The sequence below is a fragment of the Phalangium opilio genome, unplaced genomic scaffold (assembly GCF_054372755.1).
Source record: "Phalangium opilio isolate 3A_F unplaced genomic scaffold, DU_Popi_V2 ptg000082l_1, whole genome shotgun sequence".
Lineage (NCBI taxonomy): Eukaryota > Metazoa > Arthropoda > Arachnida > Opiliones > Phalangiidae > Phalangium > Phalangium opilio.
In genome coordinates, this window is record NW_028324189.1 from 10,265,372 (window position 1) to 10,286,053 (window position 20,682).

A 20,682-nucleotide genomic window follows, 5' to 3' on the forward strand; every position below is an offset into this window, starting at 1 on the left:
GCGCCATCTATTGGACCGTTGCCTACGTTAATCAAGGCCTGTGCGCGGTGCCGATTTTTATTTTTATTTTGGCAATTTAAGTTGCCAAATTCTCTCACCTGAGGCGCTAATAGCTGGACCTAAATAATTTGAAATGTTCATTTTCTCGCCCTTAGAATTTTAAATGCTCATTTTCGCGCCCGTTTCGGTCCAGCTATCAATGGAATCTCGCGGTAAAATAGGGAGAAAATAAGAAGTCGCGTTTCTTAAAAGTCCCCCCCCCCTTCGAAGCCACCACGCACAGGCCTTGATTAACGTAGGCAACGCTTGGACAAAATTATTCAGATTCCTGGCGAGACGACGGAATTTAAATTAAATTAAATTAAATTAGTCTTTTTGGCGTTTATTAATAAAGGACGAAACAATATAAACCATAGACGATGTTTTTTTATTAAAGGCAAACATGATCCAATACCAATAAAGTTATACAAAGATATTTCTTAAGATGGTCTAGATCCATGCGAGCCCATTCTTTGAGGATCCTGACTTGGATAATGAATTGGAACCATACAATTCTGGTTACTTTCAGTGGTGGTTGAACTACCATTATCTTGATTATTAGCCACCGAATCTGACGCAGGCGCGGAACTTGTTGAAGCCTCGCCACTTGTAGAAGCACCAGCTGCCGCCACTGCTTGGGATTGGCTGGCTGAAGGTGGTGGTCCAACTGGGGAACCAGTTGGCAACAAACTAGGTGGTGGTATACCCATGAAATGAGTTGGGAATGGAAAGCCTATAAGAAAGAAATGAATTAATTAATTAATTAATTAATTAAGAGTTTCAAGTTTAAAACCGATTTAATTACCAGGAGGAGGTGGAGGAGGGAATCCAATCATTCCTGAGGCAGCCAAATGATGAGGTGGTGGTGGAAAAGAAGTTGGTGGAAGGTTAAAGTAATTGTTCCTCAATTCTTCAGGGGGCATGGGTAAAGCTCCTGGTAAACCAGGTACCGGTTCTAGACTCTTCATTTCTCCTTCCTTGTTCAAGATTACGTTTGTTTTAGCTTGGGATCTTCCCCATTTTATCGTCAATCTTCTTCCAGCCATGATAACTTTATTGAAGGATTTTTCAGCAGCCGCTTCAGCCGAATTTCTGCTCGTAAATTGAATAAAGGCACACTGCTGTCGCGCTAACATTGTTATTGAGCGAATTTCACCAAATTGATAAAAATAATCTCTGAAATAAAAAAGTTTAATTAGTTTTCTTAAGATCTGACCATGGATGAAGAATGCGCGTGAGGTTGAAATTTGTTTTCACGCTATAGGATCGGCAACTCCGTATCTCGAACGACAGCTTATTCTGTATATACTCTGTTACAACATTGGTTGTCAGCACGCGTAAAGCTAGATCTCTATGTAATCTAGCCTTGTGCGTGCTGACAAGAGACAAAAAACTTCAGGATATTTTAAACGATTTTAAATCCTGAAGATCCTGAAGTTTTTTGTCTCTTGTCAGCACGCGCAAGGCTAGATTACATAGAGACCTAGCTTTGCGCGTGCTGACAACCGATGTTGTAACAGAGTGTATACAGAATATTCTGTCGTTCGAGATAGGGAGTTGCCTATCCTGTAGAGTGAAAATAAATTTCCTCACGCGCATTCTTCATCCATGATCTGACTATAAGATTTACCAACTATAACCAGTCTAACCTCAAATCTTTCTCTTCCACAACTTCATCCAAATTACCAACATAGAGTGTGGTAATAGATCTATCTTCTGGGGCTTCGAGTTTAGGCATAGCAGCGGCTCTCTTGAGAAGTTTATCAGCCACAGGATCATTTAATCCGTAGAAACGATCCTTGATATTTTGATCAGCTAATGGATCATCAGGGTCAGTAGGTTTTTCGTGTCTGTAGGGACATTCTTCTCCTCGTTTGCACTCTCCTTTGACCCAAAAACTGCAGATATGAGGCCTGTTTCTTTTGTAATAAGGTGTAGTACGAGCCAGTTTCATTAGAAGCTCTCCGCTAGTTGGAGCCTTCCCTAGTTGGCCATAAGGCTCGGTACTATCCAAATTCATAATCTGGCTTTCAAGATTTTGAGAATAATACTCCTTGTTAACTTCAGACTTTGGAATGTCATCTTTAATAGTCAAAGCTTGGTCTCGAACTTGGACAGGAAGACCTTGAAAAAAATTACGAAGTTAATGTTATTTAAGAGTCAAAATACTCGAAAAGCTTACCATATTCGAGGTCCAGAAGACACGTTTGACAAACATTCTTCTGTCTACTACAAGTTTGACAGACTTCCGTCTTCTTAAACCTCATTCTTGCTCCTGGGCACCAACGGAACACTGTGAAGGGTCTTGAACATATCTTACACTCTTTCCCAAACTTTTCTTTGGTCTGTAGCATTTAAACTTATTAAAATAATAATTATTTCATAAATAATAATCAAGCTTACCATCCTAATGTATGGATTATCACCCAAACACGTCTGGCATAAAACTGGAAATTCCTTTAGTAACAACAAACCTTACCTTAAGACTAAAACCAAGGCTTAGCATTTTAAATTCAAACACGAAAGAAAGACTTACGGCATCTTCCCAATTTAATCTGTTATAAGTATTGCTTCCCTTCGATGTTGCCATTATATAAATTAACTAATTACTTAATTAATTTCGATTTTAACTATTAAAACGTAATTTTTTATTAGTGCGCCGGTTAAGTTGGAACTTGGACTACCAACAGTAAGATATAGAAGCGACAAAGGGAATGTTTATGAACTTATGAAGCCACGATGATACAGTGATATTTGGGAATAATATCAAAGTATTATCGTGGCACCATAAACATTCCCCTTGTCGCTTCTATATTTTACTGATAGTAGATGGTCTCAATTAGTGTAATTTATAATAAAAATTAAACTAAGACCATCTACGAGATCTACTACATCTACCATAAGTAAAATATAGAAGCGACACGGGGAATGTTTATTTTGCGTTACATTTCATATTAGCTAAGAGTATACGCCCCTTTGATGACGTCACCATGTCATATGAGATTAGATTATACATCTCTTTAAAGACGTCAACATGGCATAATTAATTTCCAATGTCAAAATTGTAAATTCAGTACTTTAACCGTTTTCCAAGTCTCCAAGATAAAAAACCCAACCCCATCCTCCTTGTCCAAAACATGCCTTTTAGAAAGTGTTAGATTATAAAAGATTTTACCAGATTGTCTAGCCCATAATTAATTAGTTTTACCTCTAGAAACCAATTAAGGAACGCTTTCGCTGTAACGTTTGAAGCTAGCGCACATCTCGGGGAAACTATAACCTTAGTATTTTAGACCATTGTCATTACTGGAGGGAAGAATCGCATCTCACGCGATTGAACCATTTTAGGTGGAATTTCTGATAGCATTTTGACGTGTATTGCAACCAGATTATTCTTACAGGACACCCTCTTCATGGGGCGGCTAAACCTATAGCATCTTCTTTCTTCATTACTTTTTTTATTTTGCTAATTTTCTAATTAAGAACAGGAATAATTAGGCCAAAAACAAACAAAGATTTTGGAATATGTTACACTTTTAATTTCAGAACTTTTATTTGATCTAGATCAACGTAAAACTGGGTCCCCTGTAAAATGAATTAACTTTCATAGGAATTAGTCTAATTATTATGATTTCAAGTTTCGACCTACTAGACAAACATGTTTATAGGGTGGTTTTTCCAGCTATAGGAATCCATAAACTCCAGTACCACTTTTTAAAAGTGGAGAAAAGTATTTTGGGCTGTTTAGAAGACATTAGTAAATTATAATTAACTAAATTATTAATTATATTAGAAAATAGAAACAATAAAATTGAAACGCACGCACCCGCCATATTTTGAAGTCTGCCTAACTTCAGCAGCGCCATCTAGTGGTCCATGTTTGCACCAAAATAAACCTATTCATTCTGGGTTCTTTTGGGGCGATTTCCGTGGAAACGAGATGCTGCGATTTTTGCTGGTAAATATTTTGATTTTATTTATATTTTAAGGGTTAATTTGGATTAAATACCAAAGTTTTATTGCTACCGATTGGAAATTAAGCGTTGTAAGTAAGAAAATGTATGGTTTACCGTGCCAAATACGTTTGTTAATTACGACCAAGGCTTAAGCCTTTGTCTTAGGGGCGTTGCAGCAGCGTTTGCTGGAAGCCATAGCCTCTTTCAGTGGTAGATACAGAGATTTTTCCAGGTAAATATTTTATTTATAAGGGTTAATTTAGATTAAATACCAAGTTTTATTGCAACCAAATGGAAATTAAGCGTTGCAAGTGGAAAATTTATCCTTAACGGTGCAAAATAGGTTTGTTAATTGAAGAAAACATAGCCCTAGTTGATTTGATGTATCGTTTACCGAACTATGGTAGTTACTTGGAACTCCATAGTTCCATAGTTGTCCGCGCTCACCTCATTTCAGTGAGCGCGAATTGAGCGAGGTTCTTCAAAATAATTGATTAGCTCCAGAGCCGAGCCTGAAAATTTATTTCAACATCTACACTGCTTGGAAGAAATATTCCCTGGAAATATGAGACCAAGCTCGAGCTTGAGCTTACTAAACCGAATGAGCTCGAGGTGAGCCTTACATTCTTTCGATTTTGAGCCCGTGGTGAGCCGGCAAAAGATATTAAAGAGAGAGAGAGCTTGAGCTCTAGCTTAGCCCATCAAAATTATGTGAATGAACCCGAGCCCAAGGTGAGCTCATTTATAAAAACTAACTGAGCTTGAGCTCACATTGAGCTCTAAGGAAACATTGTTCAGGGTTGCCACAGTACCTGGAAAACCTGTTAAGTCAGGGAATTTAAAAATGGGCCGTAAAGTCAGGGAATTTTAAAAGTTTCGGCAAAGTCAGGGAATTTGATTTTAGTGGGTAAAATTTCTGGGGATGAAAGTTTCTCCTCATCCTCTCTTAACACAAAACTCTAGAGTAATCCTTAAAAATGTCTAGAATTGTTTTTGTAAAGTAAACGCCTTTAAGAAAGTCTCTTAGACTGTTATTTATAGTTAAAATGTTTCTTAATCATTTTGGTGAAACAAATACATTGGAAAAGATACTGTAGAGAGTTTATTTAATTATAAGCACTTAAAACGCGCTGTAAACATTAACGCTTTCGGCCTAAAAAGGTCTGGGAAATTCGCAGAAAAGGTCAGGGAAAAGTCAGGGAATTTGGTTCTGAAAATTCCGTGGCAACCCTGTTGTTTCTATTTTGAGCTTGAGGTGAGCTCGTTGTGAATTTCTATAAAGTAACGTGAGCTAAGCTGAGCCCAAGCGATGGTGGACAGCTATGCATAGTTATAAATAACTATAGCACGTTTGTTGCCCAAGTTAATGGCAACTGAAGCGAGTAAAAAACCTTTAACGGCAGATGTATAATTATTAACGCCGATATTGAGTTTTTAAGTAACTGTAGTTCTCTAAAATGTTTTCAATTAACAAATCTATTGTTGGTGGCCCATTTGTTTTCACCGTAACGGAACTATTTGTGCAGTTACTAGTTAGCTGTATGGAAATGCCTTCTTGGAAGGAATTTAGAAGTTTATTTTGGCACACAGTATTCATGATTCACATTTATGTCGTACTTATTCAAAATATTTGAAATTAATCTTATTAAATTCTTCTAATTAATTGCGCGTTGCATTTATTCCTGGTTTTACTGTTCAATCTTTTACTCGGTTTAAAAGTAATTCAAAGTGATTGTTTATTTGACAAATATTTCAAGATTGACCCTAAACCGTATTAATAATTATCTTTCTCGTTATTTTAAATGATTTATTTTAAAGTGGAATTAATGTTACTCAAAATGCTTGTGCCAATTAAGCTGATAATAATTTTAATTTTGTATTGATTGTTTGAATTGAACAGATTGTATTTTTTAGCTATCATCTGTTTCTAAAGGAGAAATTTATGTTGGATTCTAGAATGAATTATTTATCATTTGACAAATTGCACACTATATTAATCAGGTCAATGAACCCATTACAATTACATTCTCAATTCAGGTCTACACTTTGATTTTATCCGTTGAAACTGAATCTCACTAGGAAAACAATTTAGACATTTTAGGCTCTCAGTCAAGTAATTAAATCTTATTAATAGTAATTTTATCAATATTAAGGGGACAATTCCATTCTCAATTCAGGTCTACACTTTGATTTTATCCGTTTAAAGGGAATCTCATTAGCAAAAAGACTATTTCGACAGCCTGTCAAACATTGTAGGCAATTATTAGGGTATTTAGTTTATTATTTATTATTCAATTTATTCTTAGAAGGAAAGCGCTACGTGTCCTGTTGTTTTTAGGGATTTTTCTTTTCGCCAGGACATAAATAAAATGCTGAAATATGGAATAGGTGCTCTCTGGTCCTAGCCCTCCCTTTTAAGAATAATGAACGTAATCAGGATTTTAAGGGTGAGATTCCCTTTGCGGTATTAAGGCATCTAGTTTATGATTTTAATTATAAATATTTTTAGGGGAAAAGCGTTTGGCAACTCTTTGAGGGAGTTTTGTAGGATCTAAATAAATTTCTGATTTATGTTTAAGGTAGAAGGTTGCTTATACGCTTTGTCCTTTAAAAAGTAAACACGATTTTAAGCGGGTTTCCTATAAACAAAGCCTTTATTATTATCATTATTATTATTAAATCAAGGCTTAGGTTTTTATGGTATTATTTTACTTCCCCATTCTAAGGTATTTAGTTGAATGTTAGGCGTGTGCAATTTGTCAAATCATAATAATGTCTTCTGCCCGAACATTTTACGTTACATCATGCAAGAATATTCAAGTGGATTTTCATATTAAGGTAATTAATTTGAAGTTATGCATGTGCTATTTTCTCTAAATAATAATAAGAATTTCTCTTGCGCAGGAACATTCTCTCGAGTGGAGGACATCTAACATCGAGTGGACGACTTCTATCACCGAGTGGAGGACATCTAACATCGAGTGGAGGACATCTAACATCGAGTGGAGGACATCTAACATCGAGTGGAGGACATCTAACATCGAGTGGAGGACATCTAACATCGAGTGGAGGACTTCTAACATCGAGTGGAGGACTTCTAACATCGAGTGGAGGACTTCTAACATCGAGTGGAGGACTTCTAACATCGAGTGGAGGACTTCTAACATCGAGTGGAGGACTTCTATCATCGAGTGGAGGACTTCTATCATCGAGTGGAGGACTTCTATCATCGAGTGGAGGACTTCTATCATCGAGTGGACTTTCATTGGAAATCCCATGCTAAGGACGAAGTTTCCTGGTTTTTGGGGGCTCCACAGCGGGCCTTAGTTTAAATTTAATAACTCCCGAGTTGTACAGGGACTTGTTAAATTTAAATTGGGCTCGCAAGGCTTACTTTGGGGGTGGTAGCTTAAGTTTAAAATTTAAGTTTCGATTTTGGGGAAGGAACAAAAATAGTCGAAAAACACTTAGGGTAGTTTTTTTGACCTTTTTTATGCTTTTTTTATTGTTTTTTTTAATAAAATTTCTATTTTTTAATAAATTTTTCAAAAAAAAAATTTTTTTTATAAAAAAAAAGTGTTTTTATGTTAATATTTTCTTTTTTATCAAGTAAAAAGCTTAAAAAGGGACCCAAAAATATCCCCCTAAGTCCAGACCCTAGAAAATTGAAACCAAGTCTAGTATATAAAAAATTCAAGAAAAGAAAGAACGAGGTTTAAGGCAAAATTTATTCAATAAAAAACAAAAAAACCAAAGTGTTTACAAAAATTTCGAACAAAAAAATATTAAAGAGGTTTCTAAGTTAAAGTTTGAACGCGAAAAAAAATAGTAAGTAGTTACAAATAAAATTTCCACGAAAAAAATTAAGTTAAGTGGCTACATGAAAAATTTGCAAGTAAAAAGATGTATTTTGTGTCTTCTAGCTTCGATGATTTCCTCCATATCTTTAAGTCAGCGCTGAGAGAAAGAGCAAGTCCTGAAGACATCATGTAACGTAAATCCAACGAAGAATGGCATCAGGAATGATACATAGCAAGTCCAGAAGACATCATGTAACGTGAATCCAACGAAGAATGACACATAGCAAGTCCAGAACAGCGGAAGTCATCAGGAATGATACGTCTCGGAAGGACAAGCAACAGAAAAATCCAAGAATATCAACCGCATCTATAAATGAAAACATTAATAACACATCTTAAACTATTGCCTAGTTTTGGGCAGAACGAAATAATCTTAGATTTAAATAATTTAAGAAAAAAATGTCCTTAATTAAAAAACAAGATCCCAAATTTAGAGAGAAAGACCAACTACCCCGAATTAAAGAAAGGCTTGACTACCGCGATTGCCACCCTATATTAAATAATAATCTGGCAAACTCATTATTTCCCAAAGTTGTATAGAAAATAATCTTAGAAAAACCTAACTGTACACTTTTATTACCTTAATAATTTAACACATCGCCTAAACTAATTTTGGGAAAATCTACCATTTCAATTAAATTATAGCTTAATAATGAAAATAATTTAAAATATCCCCTAAACTTATTTTAGAAAAAAAAATCTGCCCTTCATTTAAATTTAAATTATTTAACTTAATAATGAAATTAATTTAAAATATCCCCTAAATTAATTTTAGGAAACCTGACATTTATTTAAAACTATTCCCACAGATAGAACCCATAAACAAAAACTTAAGTTGAAATTGGACAAGGCTGAACTTAGGCTTAGGGCAAATGTCCACGCGTCTTAAAACTATCTCTGCGGGACTTGATTTTCGAAAATCTGTCGCTTTAGCTCTAAATTAATTAATAATAGTCCCTAAACTAATTTTAGGAAAACCTTCCATTTATTTTAAAACTATTCCCACAGACAGTATCCGTAAAATAACTAGAGTTTAATAAGACACTGCTTAATTTAGGCTTAGGGTCCTCTTGTTTTAAAATTCTCTCGGCGGAACCCGATTTCCGAAAATCTCTCGCGTTATCTCTTAAATTAATTACGTACCCCGTTTAATAGATTATAATAATAGCCCTAAAATAATTTTAGGAAAACCTTCCATTTATTTTAAAACTATTCCCACAGACAGTATCTGTAAAATAACTAGAGTTTAATAAGACACGGCTCAATTTAGGCTTACGGTCCTCGTGTTTTAAAATTTTCTCTTGGGGGGACCTTATTTCCGAAAATCTGTCGCGTTATATCTAAATTAATTACGTACCCCGTTTAACCGATTATAATAATAGCCCTAAACTAATTATTAAGGGATTCTCTCTTGTCCAACATCTCGTTGTAAAATATTACTTATTTTACTTGACTTTCAATAAATAAATAAAATTCACTAACATTTAACACTGCCTAATTAATTTAAATACTTGAAATAAAATAAATAATTTAAGGGGAGCTAGATGAGTTTGGATTATTGGAAAGGTTAGGCTTACGGACTGTTAAAGCACCACGAGGCGAAGCAATGGCCGCCAAGTATGTTGAAGAGCTTCGAATTCAGCTTGCGTCCTCGGCAAAAACGATCAGCGAAATGGCGGATCTATCAAGAATCGACCTCAAAAGCCGGGATCACGATCAGCTGAGTGAGAAAGGTTTTCCCAAGCGACTTCCCTGACGGCTTCCAAGCAATGAATGAACGGGTGATCCGTAATGATCAGCTGAGCGAGAAAGGATTTCCATGCGACTTTCCTCGACCGCTTCCAGGCAAGAATGAACCGACTGACGCGTAACTTCCATTCCAAATAAGTAAATTTCCAACGTCGGGGGGCGCTAAAAGCTCCTATGGGCGGACTCGGGTGCGAAGTATCCGAGGCGCGAGATCCAAATAGCTGAACACCGCTAGGCATAAATGAATGAACGCTAGGCCTAAATGAAGGAACGCTAGGCCTAAATGAATGAACGCTAGGCCTAACTGAATGGACAATCATTACCTATTACCATTAACATCTGTCGTGACGTCACAAGTCAATTACCTCGGTGACGTCATAGGTCACGTGATCTGACGTCATAGCTCACGTGATCTGACGTCATAGGTCACGTGATATGACGTCATATGTCACGTGATTTTACGTCATAGGTCACATGATCTGAGGTCATAGGTTACGTGATCTGACGTCATAGGTCACGTGATCTGAGGTCATAGGTTACGTGATCTGACGTCATAGGTCACGTGATTTGACGCCACAGCTCACGTGATTTGACGTTATTAGTCACGTGATCTGACGTCATAGGCCACGTGATTTGACGTCATTAGTCACGTGATCTGACGTCATAGGCCACGTGATCTGACGTCATAGGTCTCGTGATATGACGTCATATTTTACGTCATAGGTCACGTGATATGACGTCATATTTTACGTCATAGGTCACGTGATATGACGTCATATTTTACGTCATAGGTCACGTGATATGACGTCATATTTTACGTCATATGTCACGTGATATGACGTCATATTTTACGTCATAGGTCACGTGATCTGACGTCATAGGCCACGTGATTTGACGTCATTAGTCACGTGATCTGACGTCATAGGCCACGTGATCTGACGTCATAGGTCTCGTGATATGACGTCATATTTTACGTCATAGGTCACGTGATATGACGTCATATTTTACGTCATAGGTCACGTGATATGACGTCATATTTTACGTCATAGGTCACGTGATATGACGTCATATTTTACGTCATAGGTCACGTGATATGACGTCATATTTTACGTCATAGGTCACGTGATATGAGGTTATATGCTACGTGATCTGACGTCATAGGTCACGTGATCTGACGTCATAGGTCACGTGATTTGACGTCATTGTATAAAGTCTGTTATTCTGACTGTTTATTAAGAGTGTGTCACGTGATCTGACGTCATAGGTCACGTGATTTGACGTCATTGTATAAAGTCTGTTATTCTGACTGTTTATTAAGAGTGTGTCACGTGTCTCACGTCAACATACTCGACTCACGGCTCTACTATGTTGGGAAAGCATTTTAATCATACTCTAATTCAGAGGTATGAAGCAAGTTTCTATACCTTAGTCACTAAATATAATTTGTAAGCTTACAAGTAAAAATAAATTTGTCAGGCAGACTTATAAATATTAATTCAATATTTTATTTCGAAATCTATTTCATTTGATACATTCGGATTTAATAAAAATTTGTAATTAAAATACTTTTCAAAAATGTGGTAATCATTTTTATAAAGTCTTTTATTCTTTTTATTATTTGACCCCATAACTATAATTAATAAGCTTATAAATAGAAATAATTTTATCAAATAATATTTTATAAATATTAATGCAAGTTTTTATTTTGAAATATATTTCATTGATACATTAGATTTTATTAAAAATATTAATAATGAAAATAATAAGAATATTTTTATAAACGTGTAACTTCCGAGTGTTGAGTCCAGGTACTGAAAAGAATAAGAAAATTTCTATTATTAACAAATTTTAATCGGCTTAGAATTTCCACTGTTTTTCCACGCTAATGTCCTATGGTGGAAAACGAGGTTGTTGTTAGGATGGAAAACCAGGGTATTTGGTGGCAAAACGTAGCATTATGCTTTTGCGTCCAGATAGGAAGTGCGTAAAGTCACTGAGTGTTGAAAAATTAGGAAAGTAATTTGCGCGTTTTTATGGAATAAGTTAATTGTTAAAATTAAAATTGCATAAATATTATTAACCATGTATAGATTAAGCGTATAAAAGAAATATGTAAGTGCGAGTGAACAATAGTAAAAAGATAAAAAGCCCACCCAACCTTGAATACAATAATAACACAAGTAAAAACCTTGAGCTTTCAATTTCTAAAGCGACCAACCCTTAATAGTAACAAAAATGCACCTTCGTATTTGTAAAACAAGCTTTGTGAATCTGTAATCCTGGAGAGCTTCTATCTCGAGCTAGCGAAAGGGGAACGTACCCAAAACACGTCTGTTTCTCCACAAATCGAGAAGAGTTTTAAAAGAAAGTACTAGCTTGTGGCCCCGGATATTCACTTATAACGTAAGTAAATTTATTGAAGTAAGGATTAAGGGTTCCAATTTTTTGTTAGAGTATCGATGGGCTATTCACTCTGATTTTCTTTACGGGTACCATGTTTTACCACTGTGAAAAGATGCACATCGAAGTACGGTACGATGTGGCTACTCTTACGAGCCCAGCCCTTCGTATTAAATTATTTGTTTAGATAACCCAGAGTTGCTAAATAATTACCTCGGAACTAAGACCAATTAATAAACAAAGATAACTACCCAACCATTGTTTCAGTCCGGTGGAGGGATTTAAATATATGAGCTATCCCAAGTACCGCTTTTCTACACTGAGGCCAGAATGCGCGAGTGTTTAGCCCCTCGGTGACACTATAAACTACTTCAATCTCACTATTAAATTCTACATTGTCGAGGGGTCCGACATTTACACGAAATCCCGTACGCTTCTCACGAAATCTTTGAAGTAATCAATAAATTACGAAATCAAAGAGGAAATTCCGAAATCTTAAGCGAAATCAAGAAGAAATCCCGAAATTTCGTACGCTTTTTTTTTTGGTATAGTCGGACCCCTCGTATATTGTACTTGGTATGCCTCAAAACAGAAACATTTATAGCTTAGAAAGAAATACCAATATGGCGACAAGGAATGAAGTAACGCCAGAATTTCCAGGAACGTTTGAATCATTACCGAACATCTGAAATTATAATAAAAATAATAAGAACTTCCATCAAAATGATATAAAGAATGGGTAGATTTTACTGATAACTAATATTTTTGTAGCACCATAGGAGCGAAGGCACTCGGCGTTGCCCGTCAGCCCGTCAGGACATTTTTATGCGGACATTATTCCATAAAGAAGGGTTTTTAAATTTCTGGCCGCCATTTAAAAAGATGGCAACAAATAGAACCCAAAAGACCATTCAGCCCGTCTATAGGTTAAAGGAAACCAGTGTACTAAACATTTGCGAAATAGGTTGAAACGCGCGGACTTGCATAGAGAAGATTTTTTACATTTCGGGGCGCCATTTAGTAAGACAGTGGCGGATTGGAAAAATCTTTCTTAGTACGCGCCTACTACTTATGAGTAACGTTCCTGCAAATTTTCAGCCTTCTAGGGCAAGAAGTTTGGACTGGGCGTTGATTAGCAGTCATTTTGTCAGTCAGTACTCTGATTTATATATATATATATATAGATAAATAAATTAGTTCTTCCGTGATAGAACTAAACAGAAATATTCATTAATTTGCTTGAACCGGCAAATAATAATGCTTGAACACGAAAGATTTGTTTAACAAAATTTCTAAAAAATAAAAGTTAAACAAGATGGGCCAAGGGCTGGGCTCATAATAGTAGCCCCATCGTACCGTACTTAACAGGCGTACATGAAATTTACGTGAATAGCCCCTCGATGCGCTACTTTTAACTGTGCTAAAATGATTACCAGTAATCCCTACTTCAATAAATTTATATATGTTATAATTGTAATAGTGCGACGCCAAGAGAAAACTTGAGTGAGTTGCCCCTCGATGCGCTACCCTTAACATTGCTAAAATGATTACCCGTAAGGCCATTATAAAAACGAGGTTTTAGCTTTAACAATGCTAAACTGATTACACACAAGTAACCCTTAATAGAATAACAGAAAGTTTTAGTGATTATCCCCTCGATGATCGAATTACCTTTAACAGTGCTAAAATGATTACGTACTTAACGTTCAATTAATACACGTACAGAAACTTTTAATTTACAACTTATGCCTACGCATACTTATCGCATCTTAAAAATTTCGAACATTAACTTATGGCCAGAAGCGTTTGAAAGAGGAAGAATTCGGTAAAACACTCAATAATTGTAATATCCCGGTACCTTAAGACCATTCCAAAAATAACATCAGCATATATATTTCTTGCCTAGATTATAAATTCCCCTCGATTTCTTTCAATGTTGAAATAGGGGAACGGTATTGAAAGCGTGAAATCGTATTGTGGACGGCGACGACGGGTGAGACGAATTTTAAAGGGAGAGTATATATAGCTTAACCTTACTATCATAATTCCCTTCATAAGTAGACGAACGAAAAATATCACCTCACCACAATTCTCTCCCTTTCACTTTCCCTTCAACGACTAACGAAAACTTTTATACAGCCAAAGGTGGGTATACTGGCACGACGGGGACAACAACAACAGGGCAGGTCAAACTAAGAGCCTCATCGTAGATGTACGTCATACAAAGAAATACATTTTTTAAATTAATTTTTGGGACCCTTTTACGAACTGAAAGAGCTTACCTTAATCAATGCACATATATTAATAATCTGCACCTAGATTAGGCGGGAATACAACTTTCAAATCTAGTAATTCTCTATTGTGAATGTAATATTTTCCTTTATGTTTAGCATATTTTTCAAGTTACTAATTTAATTACTATACCAGGGATAGATTTAATTTTAGAAGCAGGAATGGAGAACGGTTAGTATTTACTTCAGTCCGACTCATAGCCTAGTATAGAGCCCCTCCCTCCAACACGTAATTAAAAGTTTAAATTATCTTATCTACTTAAAGTACGTTTTGATGACGTTGCTGACGGGGAAGGCGAAAAACACGTAATTCCTTTTTACCTCTGTCGCTCTGACCCGCCTCTTCTTTCATACCCCTTCGTCCCGTGGAAGGGGGTCCGTTTTTTTATCGTTATTTTATTTTTAATTAATAGTAAATTATGGTTCTTAGATAAAGGTAACGGTTTTTTACACCAAAAACTCTACTAGATAAGTGTTTAAGATGGATTAAAGATTGTGGGTGGGTCGAGTTAACGCCCGATAAAATTAAAAAAATATCACTACAAGTGCAGTCAACACGAAATATAGGCGGCGTTGCTTCAAAGTCCTAACATGGATGAAGAATGCGCGTGAGGTTGAAATTTGTTTTCACGCTATAGGATCGGCAACTCCCTATCTCGAGCGACAGCTTATTCTGTATATACTCTGTTACAACATCGGTTGCCAGCACGCGCAAAGCTAGGTCTCTGTGTAACCTAGCCTTGTACGTGCTGTCAAGAGACGAAAAACTCGCGGAATCCTGAAGATCCTGAAGTTTTTTTGGTCTCTTGACAGCACGTACAAGGCTAGGTTACATAGAGACCTAGCTTTGCGCGTGCTGACAACCGATGTTGTAACAGAGTATATACAGAATAAGCTGTCGCTCGAGATAGGGAGTTGCCGATCCTATAGCGTGAAAACAAATTTCCTCACGCGCATTCTTCATCCATGGTCCTAAGCTAGCATGAAAAACCCGCTAGTTTTTAATTGGATTTGCGTGGTCACGTGATGCGCATAACCAAGGTAACTAGGTACGGATGCACGAATCTCCCCAATTATAGCGATTTATACTTTACTAACCTTGGAATTTCCCGACTCCCATATCGGAGAAGCCGAAACCCTGAGCTCTAAGATCGGGCAGTCGAAGACTCCCTCACCCCTATATCCTCCTAGCTACTATTACGCTCGTACCGCTTTTATATCATATCCCTTTCTCTCTTGGATACTGATAAAAATTATTGCATTAAAAAAAAACACAAGAAGCTTCAGAATGTCATCGAACAAGCAGAGTACCGCTGCGAGGAAGCTCTTTTCTTCTTGGCCCTCCTTGACAACTAAGTGTAATTTAAAATTCTCGAAGAGAAGTTGGACTTGTAAACCTGTCTTATTTCCAGCCCTGGCTCCCATGACCTGGGCTCAAAATTCTTCTGCTAGATCCAAGGCTTGAAAGTTGCAGGAAATCTTTCTTATTTAAATAATTATTTAAAATGTTGAAAACAGGCCAAAAAATACTGTCTATTTCGTTGATTATGACAAAACAAAGACTCAGTTATCACGATAAAATAAAAAGAACGCCAAAACCTCCAAATTCATCCCAAATTTTTGAAAATCAATCAAAGGTTTTCCAAAAGCTTGTGTCACAGGGAGAGAGAAAGTAAACAGAAACAGTCACAAATAACTTATGAAATTAAATAAATTAACATTCTTAAATATGTTGTAGGAAAAAGACTAAGAAATTTTACGAATCTTCTGTAAGAATTTAGGCTTATACCATGAAAACTTAATTTTCACCAGTATTTTTCTTTTAAAAGGACACTATACCAACCTCTAACCTTCAAGCCATTTCTAACCAAAAATCAGGGCGCAGGCAAATAGTTTTAGAGTCACTTTTCATGAACCATATAACAAATATGTTGGCCAATGACGAAATTGGGGGAAATCTTAATGATTACTCATTAGAAATAACAAATGTATAAATTAACTAGAAATATTTTTAATTAAAAATTAAGTTTAATGATTATTTTAGGTGAAAGTATCGTCAAACTACACTAACATCAATGTGTGGTGGAAAACAAATGACTCGATAAACCTTCGAACTATAGCTAAAATTCTAGATGATAATTCTCCAAAAATTAGGCAAATAAGTTAATAAATTTAATAGATTAAAATATTAATTAAAATTTTAATTATAGGGCAATATTAACTTCGAGAAACATCATCGGAAAAGTTCCCCAAATTCAATTCGTTTTAGATAAAGAAACCACGAAACTTATTGAATTAGAAAATGCACTTTCTAAGGCAGATTTTGGTCCTGATTTTGTCAGGGAAGAAACTACAACTCCAGCAATTAAACCCCCCAATCAAAACCAATCTTTAGAAGTAACGTTTTGACTCTTAAAACCTTAAGATTAAGAGTTAATGGCAACATTTAACCTTTTAGTCTCTTGTTAATCAACAATTCAAAGACATGAAAAACACAATTAAAGTCCCATCTTGGAAATCAGAGTACAATATTCCTGTTAATATGAAACAAGACACGTTAGGATTGGATTATTTTCAAATGATGGATGTTGTTCTGTTGAAAAAGAACAAAAAAGAAGTTCTTGCCGCCAGTTCAAGAAACGATAGAACTGACTTGAAAGAGAAATGGAAGGAAATTTCAAAACCAGCGTATCAAAGTTTAGATTTAAAACAATTCATCAAGAATCGTAGATTGAAACAGAAAGAGAAGTGTAGAAAAACTATGATTGATAAAGAAATGAGTAATATCGTGATCGAAGAAACGTCAGAAGATGGTGAAACCTTTATAAATGAATTTGAGGATGATTATATTGATGAAACTGAAATAAAATGAATTTTTTCCCCGTAAACTTCATATCATAATTATTTGTCACTTTATTAATTACAGTTTTTAATGAAAAAACTTGGGTTAACAGCTGAAAAAATGCCAAGATGTCAGTCAGTCAGTCAGTCACATTATTGACACCCCAAAGTTGTTGCAATTTTTTAAGCAGTATTAAAATGTACAAAATCTTATTGTTTATATCAGGTTTTTTTCATCTGATTTTGGTATTTCAAAAACTGAAATCAATAGATCTTAATTTCCATGACAATAAATGTTGAAATTTATTTCTACCACTTTGTTTGTTTTTTTTGAATTTTTTATGAAATATGATAAATCTTTACAATGGGAGGATAGAGAGAAAAGAGAATTCGGAAAACATTTGAATATATTCGATAATGAACAATAAAAAAAATTCTACTGTGCTGTTTTTTTTTTTTTTTTTGTTGTTGTTTTTCTTTCTTTTTAAGTTTTTTGTTTGTTTTTTTTTTTTTCATTTTTAAGATCATATATTTTTGGGGGGGGGGGGAGTTTAAATTATATCTGTACAAAAAATATATATATGTATAATTCAATCAGTAAACCGTATTTCTTACATACAATTTTCAAATTTTTTCAAACCCCCTTTTCCCGTAGCGTACGTAGAATGTTTTTGTTTGAAAAATGCCATGGGGGATTCTGATTCATTATTTAGTAAAAAAAAGAAAAAGTCTGACATCCTCTAAGTACCCTTGATTAAAACGTAAATGACAATGTTCAATAGGATTTCGTTTCATAGTAAGTTAGTAACCAACCAAAACTTAAAAGATACAAAATTGTTTAAAAATACCATTTTATTTATAATTTTACCGGAGAATCGAGAAATTTTGTTAATTTTTTTAATTTTACACAAATTTGAGAATTGAGAATTGTTCTAACATAAATAACTTAAACAAACATCATCTACAAAATGGATATGAAGCGAGCGAGCGGAGTTCAAACTGAAATAAAATCCTTATAAACACTTTTCGAACCCAATAAAATAAAAAACAAAATATATCGTTTAAGCAAAAAGGGGTACAATAGGATATAGCCTTTTTCGTCTTTTCTTTTTTTGAAATGGTAAGAAAATGGGGTTTATTGATTGGACTTCCGCCTGACATCTCTCTCGTACTTTTCTCTTAAAACTTTAGCATAGGCGATCTGATCTCCCCATAATTCAGCAGCTTGGCAATTTAAGGGGCTATCAACGTTAGGTTCAGCCAATAGAGACTGAATTGATAACAAAATAGTCTGAACATCGTAAAGGGCCGTCCATTTTTCCTTTAAAATATCCAGACAAAGGTTGCCGACTGTATCAACATTTGGGTGGAAGCAAGGGGTGACAAACTGAACCGTGGGTGCTGTATAAGGGTAATTGCTTGGGAATTCCAATGATAGTTTATAAGTGAGCCCTTCATATACCTATAAAAAAACCCCCCACACGTATCAATACAAGTCAATATCATCTGTAACCCTAAAAACATTATTGCATACAGTTCCTTGAGCTCCTGTTATAGTTCCAATCCAACGAAATAGGTTTTCACCATCAGGGAAAGCAGATACACTCTTATCCGTAGACATCTAAGATATTACAATATAAACCCTTAAAAAACCCTTCTCTAATACTTTTTCTAGTAACAGGGTTCATACAACTTTTGGAAAACAAATTTCCCTGAGATTTCCAGGTTTTTCCCCATATACTTCCCTGAGATTTCCAGGTTTTTCCCCATATACTTCCCTGAGATTTCCAGGTTTTTCCCCATATACTTCCCTGAGATTTCCAGGTTTTTCCCCATATACTTCCCTGAGATTTCCAGGTTTTTCCCCATATACTTCCCTGAGATTTCCAGGTTTTTCCCCATATACTTCCCTGAGATTTCCAGGTTTTTCCCCATATACTTCCCTGAGATTTCCAGGTTTTTCCCCATATACTTCCCTGAGATTTCCAGGTTTTTCCCCATATACTTCCCTGAGATTTCCAGGTTTTTCCCCATATACTTCCCTGAGATTTCCAGGTTTTTCCCCATATACTTCCCTGAGATTTCCAGGTTTTTCCCCATATACTTCCCTGAGATTTCCAGGTTTTTCCCCATATACTTCCCTGAGATTTCCAGGTTTTTCCCCATATACTTCCCTGAGATTTCCAGGTTTTTCCCCATATACTTCCCTGAGATTTCCAGGTTTTTCCCCATATACTTCCCTGAGATTTCCAGGTTTTTCCCCATATACTTCCCTGAGATTTCCAGGTTTTTCCCCATATACTTCCCTGAGTTTTCCAGGTTTTTCCCCATATACTTCCCTGAGTTTTCCAGGTTTCTCCCCTATATGGAGTATCCTATGGAGCAAATGTTAACGAAGGAGGGGGGGGGGCAAATATGACTATTACATAATCAAAGGACATCCCCGTATCTCTAATATAACCAGAGTTATGAGCCTCCAAAGTTTAGTGTAATGTTAATCCTATGGAGGGAATGTTCACGAACATTTTGCTCAATTACTCGGCCCCTATTTGACGCAAATTTCCCGGATTTCCCTGAATTTTCCTAAAAATTCGAAATTTCCCTGATTTTTCCATGAGGTTTTTGTGAACTATTTATTTCCCTGATTTTTCCAGGTTTGTATGAACCCCGAGTAAAATACAATAACAAAATACCCTACCATGAGTTTCATAAGCTCCTGTTGCAATCTAAATAAAACCAAAACAAAACTTAGGTGCTATGCTTTGTTTGTTGTTCATTTATCAATAGAGTAATGGCACCTACTTGCCTTTGACTGTATTAAGCTCTATGGGTAGTTAACATTGAGTGCCACTACTCTATAAAAGCGTGATAAGCCTTCAAAATATTGGCCTTTCAAATTTTCATCTTCACGGATTTAGGGGTGGTTTTAGGTAACGAATTAACATTAAATTTAATATTTTAATAGTTTTCGGGCATAATTTTAATTAAAACATTGAAAAATCAGTTCAGTGACCTATGTATTTCAAATATTCAAGGGGGTCTAAGTAATAATAGCCAAGGCTTAGGGCCCAACCGTTTTAGCTTTGAAAAAATTATAACAATCTAAAAATTTGAGTTAAACTTAAGCCTCGGTCAAGGTCTTTAAATCAGTGGTGGGCAAATTCGCGAATTTTTCGATCATTCGCCGAATTTCCCCCCGCTTGGTAGTACAACGTCATTCGCGATTTGCCCAACACTGCTTTAAATACGTTACCTTTTGCTAACGGAATGCTTGCCAGCATCTTGTCTTCTTTGATCTTCCGATGTTTTCCTACTCATTTCGGGAGCTAAACTTAATGGATCAATGTTCTGAGAAGCCATTCCAACATTAGAATTAAATTAAACTGGGAATTATTTATATTTAAAGTGGATTTAGACCCCTCACACTCGACAAGAAAACAAAATGCGTAACGGACGAAAGAACAATATAAATCCGACGAACGCGATTGGTCTATTTTAAACACCCAGGGATTGTTACCCACGTGACTAAAAACAGCCAATAAAACG

At 35.7% G+C, this 20,682-nt stretch overlaps 4 protein-coding genes and 2 long non-coding RNA genes across 8 annotated transcripts; 2 read left to right on the plus strand and 4 right to left on the minus strand.

Moving 5' to 3' along the window:
- Nucleotides 1-406: 406 nt before the first annotated feature.
- On the minus strand, nucleotides 407-2,762 carry LOC149651533 (pre-mRNA-splicing factor RBM22). Its single transcript, XM_089848480.1, has 6 exons — nucleotides 2,576-2,762; nucleotides 2,443-2,496; nucleotides 2,222-2,384; nucleotides 1,689-2,163; nucleotides 845-1,215; nucleotides 407-772 (listed from the first exon to the last, which is right to left on the minus strand). Exons 1-6 carry the CDS (start codon nucleotides 2,627-2,629, stop codon nucleotides 480-482), a joined length of 1,410 nt encoding a protein of 469 aa, XP_089704606.1. The 5' UTR covers nucleotides 2,630-2,762; the 3' UTR covers nucleotides 407-479.
- Nucleotides 2,763-3,342: 580 nt separating this feature from the next.
- LOC149651534 (uncharacterized) lies at nucleotides 3,343-9,343 on the plus strand. Of its 3 annotated transcripts, none has more exons than XM_089848488.1 (3): nucleotides 3,343-4,227; nucleotides 5,910-6,833; nucleotides 6,900-9,343. In XM_089848488.1, the coding sequence occupies exons 2-3, from the start codon at nucleotides 6,768-6,770 to the stop codon at nucleotides 7,320-7,322; spliced, it is 489 nt and encodes a 162-aa protein (XP_089704614.1). In that variant the 5' UTR covers nucleotides 3,343-4,227; nucleotides 5,910-6,767; the 3' UTR covers nucleotides 7,323-9,343. The 3 variants fall into 3 exon arrangements, with proteins under 3 accessions (XP_089704614.1, XP_089704615.1, XP_089704613.1); XM_089848489.1 differs by having other exon boundaries at nucleotides 3,343-3,997; XM_089848487.1 differs by having other exon boundaries at nucleotides 3,343-6,833.
- On the minus strand, nucleotides 7,705-9,770 carry LOC149651535 (uncharacterized). The gene is made up of 2 exons (XR_016371262.1): nucleotides 9,433-9,770; nucleotides 7,705-8,162 (listed from the first exon to the last, which is right to left on the minus strand). It is a non-coding gene; the product is annotated as an uncharacterized LOC149651535 (long non-coding RNA).
- Nucleotides 9,771-11,289: 1,519 nt separating this feature from the next.
- On the minus strand, nucleotides 11,290-14,978 carry LOC149651536 (uncharacterized). Its single transcript, XR_016371265.1, has 3 exons — nucleotides 14,617-14,978; nucleotides 12,624-12,689; nucleotides 11,290-11,415 (listed from the first exon to the last, which is right to left on the minus strand). It is a non-coding gene; the product is annotated as an uncharacterized LOC149651536 (long non-coding RNA).
- Nucleotides 14,979-15,326: 348 nt separating this feature from the next.
- On the plus strand, nucleotides 15,327-17,183 carry LOC149651537 (uncharacterized). The gene is made up of 6 exons (XM_089848498.1): nucleotides 15,327-15,967; nucleotides 16,034-16,064; nucleotides 16,125-16,283; nucleotides 16,340-16,449; nucleotides 16,506-16,692; nucleotides 16,754-17,183. The coding sequence occupies exons 1-6, from the start codon at nucleotides 15,801-15,803 to the stop codon at nucleotides 17,165-17,167; spliced, it is 1,068 nt and encodes a 355-aa protein (XP_089704624.1). The 5' UTR covers nucleotides 15,327-15,800; the 3' UTR covers nucleotides 17,168-17,183.
- A 1-nt stretch (nucleotide 17,184) lies between these two features.
- On the minus strand, nucleotides 17,185-20,609 carry vih (ubiquitin conjugating enzyme vih). Its single transcript, XM_089848502.1, has 4 exons — nucleotides 20,390-20,609; nucleotides 19,835-19,862; nucleotides 18,671-18,757; nucleotides 17,185-18,598 (listed from the first exon to the last, which is right to left on the minus strand). Exons 1-4 carry the CDS (start codon nucleotides 20,494-20,496, stop codon nucleotides 18,272-18,274), a joined length of 549 nt encoding a protein of 182 aa, XP_089704628.1. The 5' UTR covers nucleotides 20,497-20,609; the 3' UTR covers nucleotides 17,185-18,271.
- Nucleotides 20,610-20,682: the final 73 nt, after the last annotated feature.

Coding starts and splice junctions, on each gene's coding strand:
- LOC149651533 (XM_089848480.1), bottom strand. CDS start 2,629: ATGGCAACATCGAAGGGAAGCAATACTTATAACAGATTAAATTGGGAA. Junction 2,497..2,575: donor GATTAAATTGGGAAGATGCC/GTAAGTCTTTCT, acceptor TTGTTACTAAAG/GAATTTCCAGTTTTATGCCA. Junction 2,164..2,221: donor TCTTCTGGACCTCGAATATG/GTAAGCTTTTCG, acceptor ATTTTTTTCAAG/GTCTTCCTGTCCAAGTTCGA.
- LOC149651534 (XM_089848487.1), top strand. CDS start 6,768: ATGTCTTCTGCCCGAACATTTTACGTTACATCATGCAAGAATATTCAA. Junction 6,834..6,899: donor AAGTGGATTTTCATATTAAG/GTAATTAATTTG, acceptor TCTCTTGCGCAG/GAACATTCTCTCGAGTGGAG.
- LOC149651537 (XM_089848498.1), top strand. CDS start 15,801: ATGTTGAAAACAGGCCAAAAAATACTGTCTATTTCGTTGATTATGACA. Junction 16,065..16,124: donor AGAAATTTTACGAATCTTCT/GTAAGAATTTAG, acceptor TTCTTTTAAAAG/GACACTATACCAACCTCTAA. Junction 16,693..16,753: donor ATCAAAACCAATCTTTAGAA/GTAACGTTTTGA, acceptor TTAACCTTTTAG/TCTCTTGTTAATCAACAATT.
- vih (XM_089848502.1), bottom strand. CDS start 20,496: ATGGCTTCTCAGAACATTGATCCATTAAGTTTAGCTCCCGAAATGAGT. Junction 19,863..20,389: donor AAGCATTCCGTTAGCAAAAG/GTAACGTATTTA, acceptor GGTTTTATTTAG/ATTGCAACAGGAGCTTATGA. Junction 18,599..18,670: donor TAACAGGAGCTCAAGGAACT/GTATGCAATAAT, acceptor GTTTTTTTATAG/GTATATGAAGGGCTCACTTA.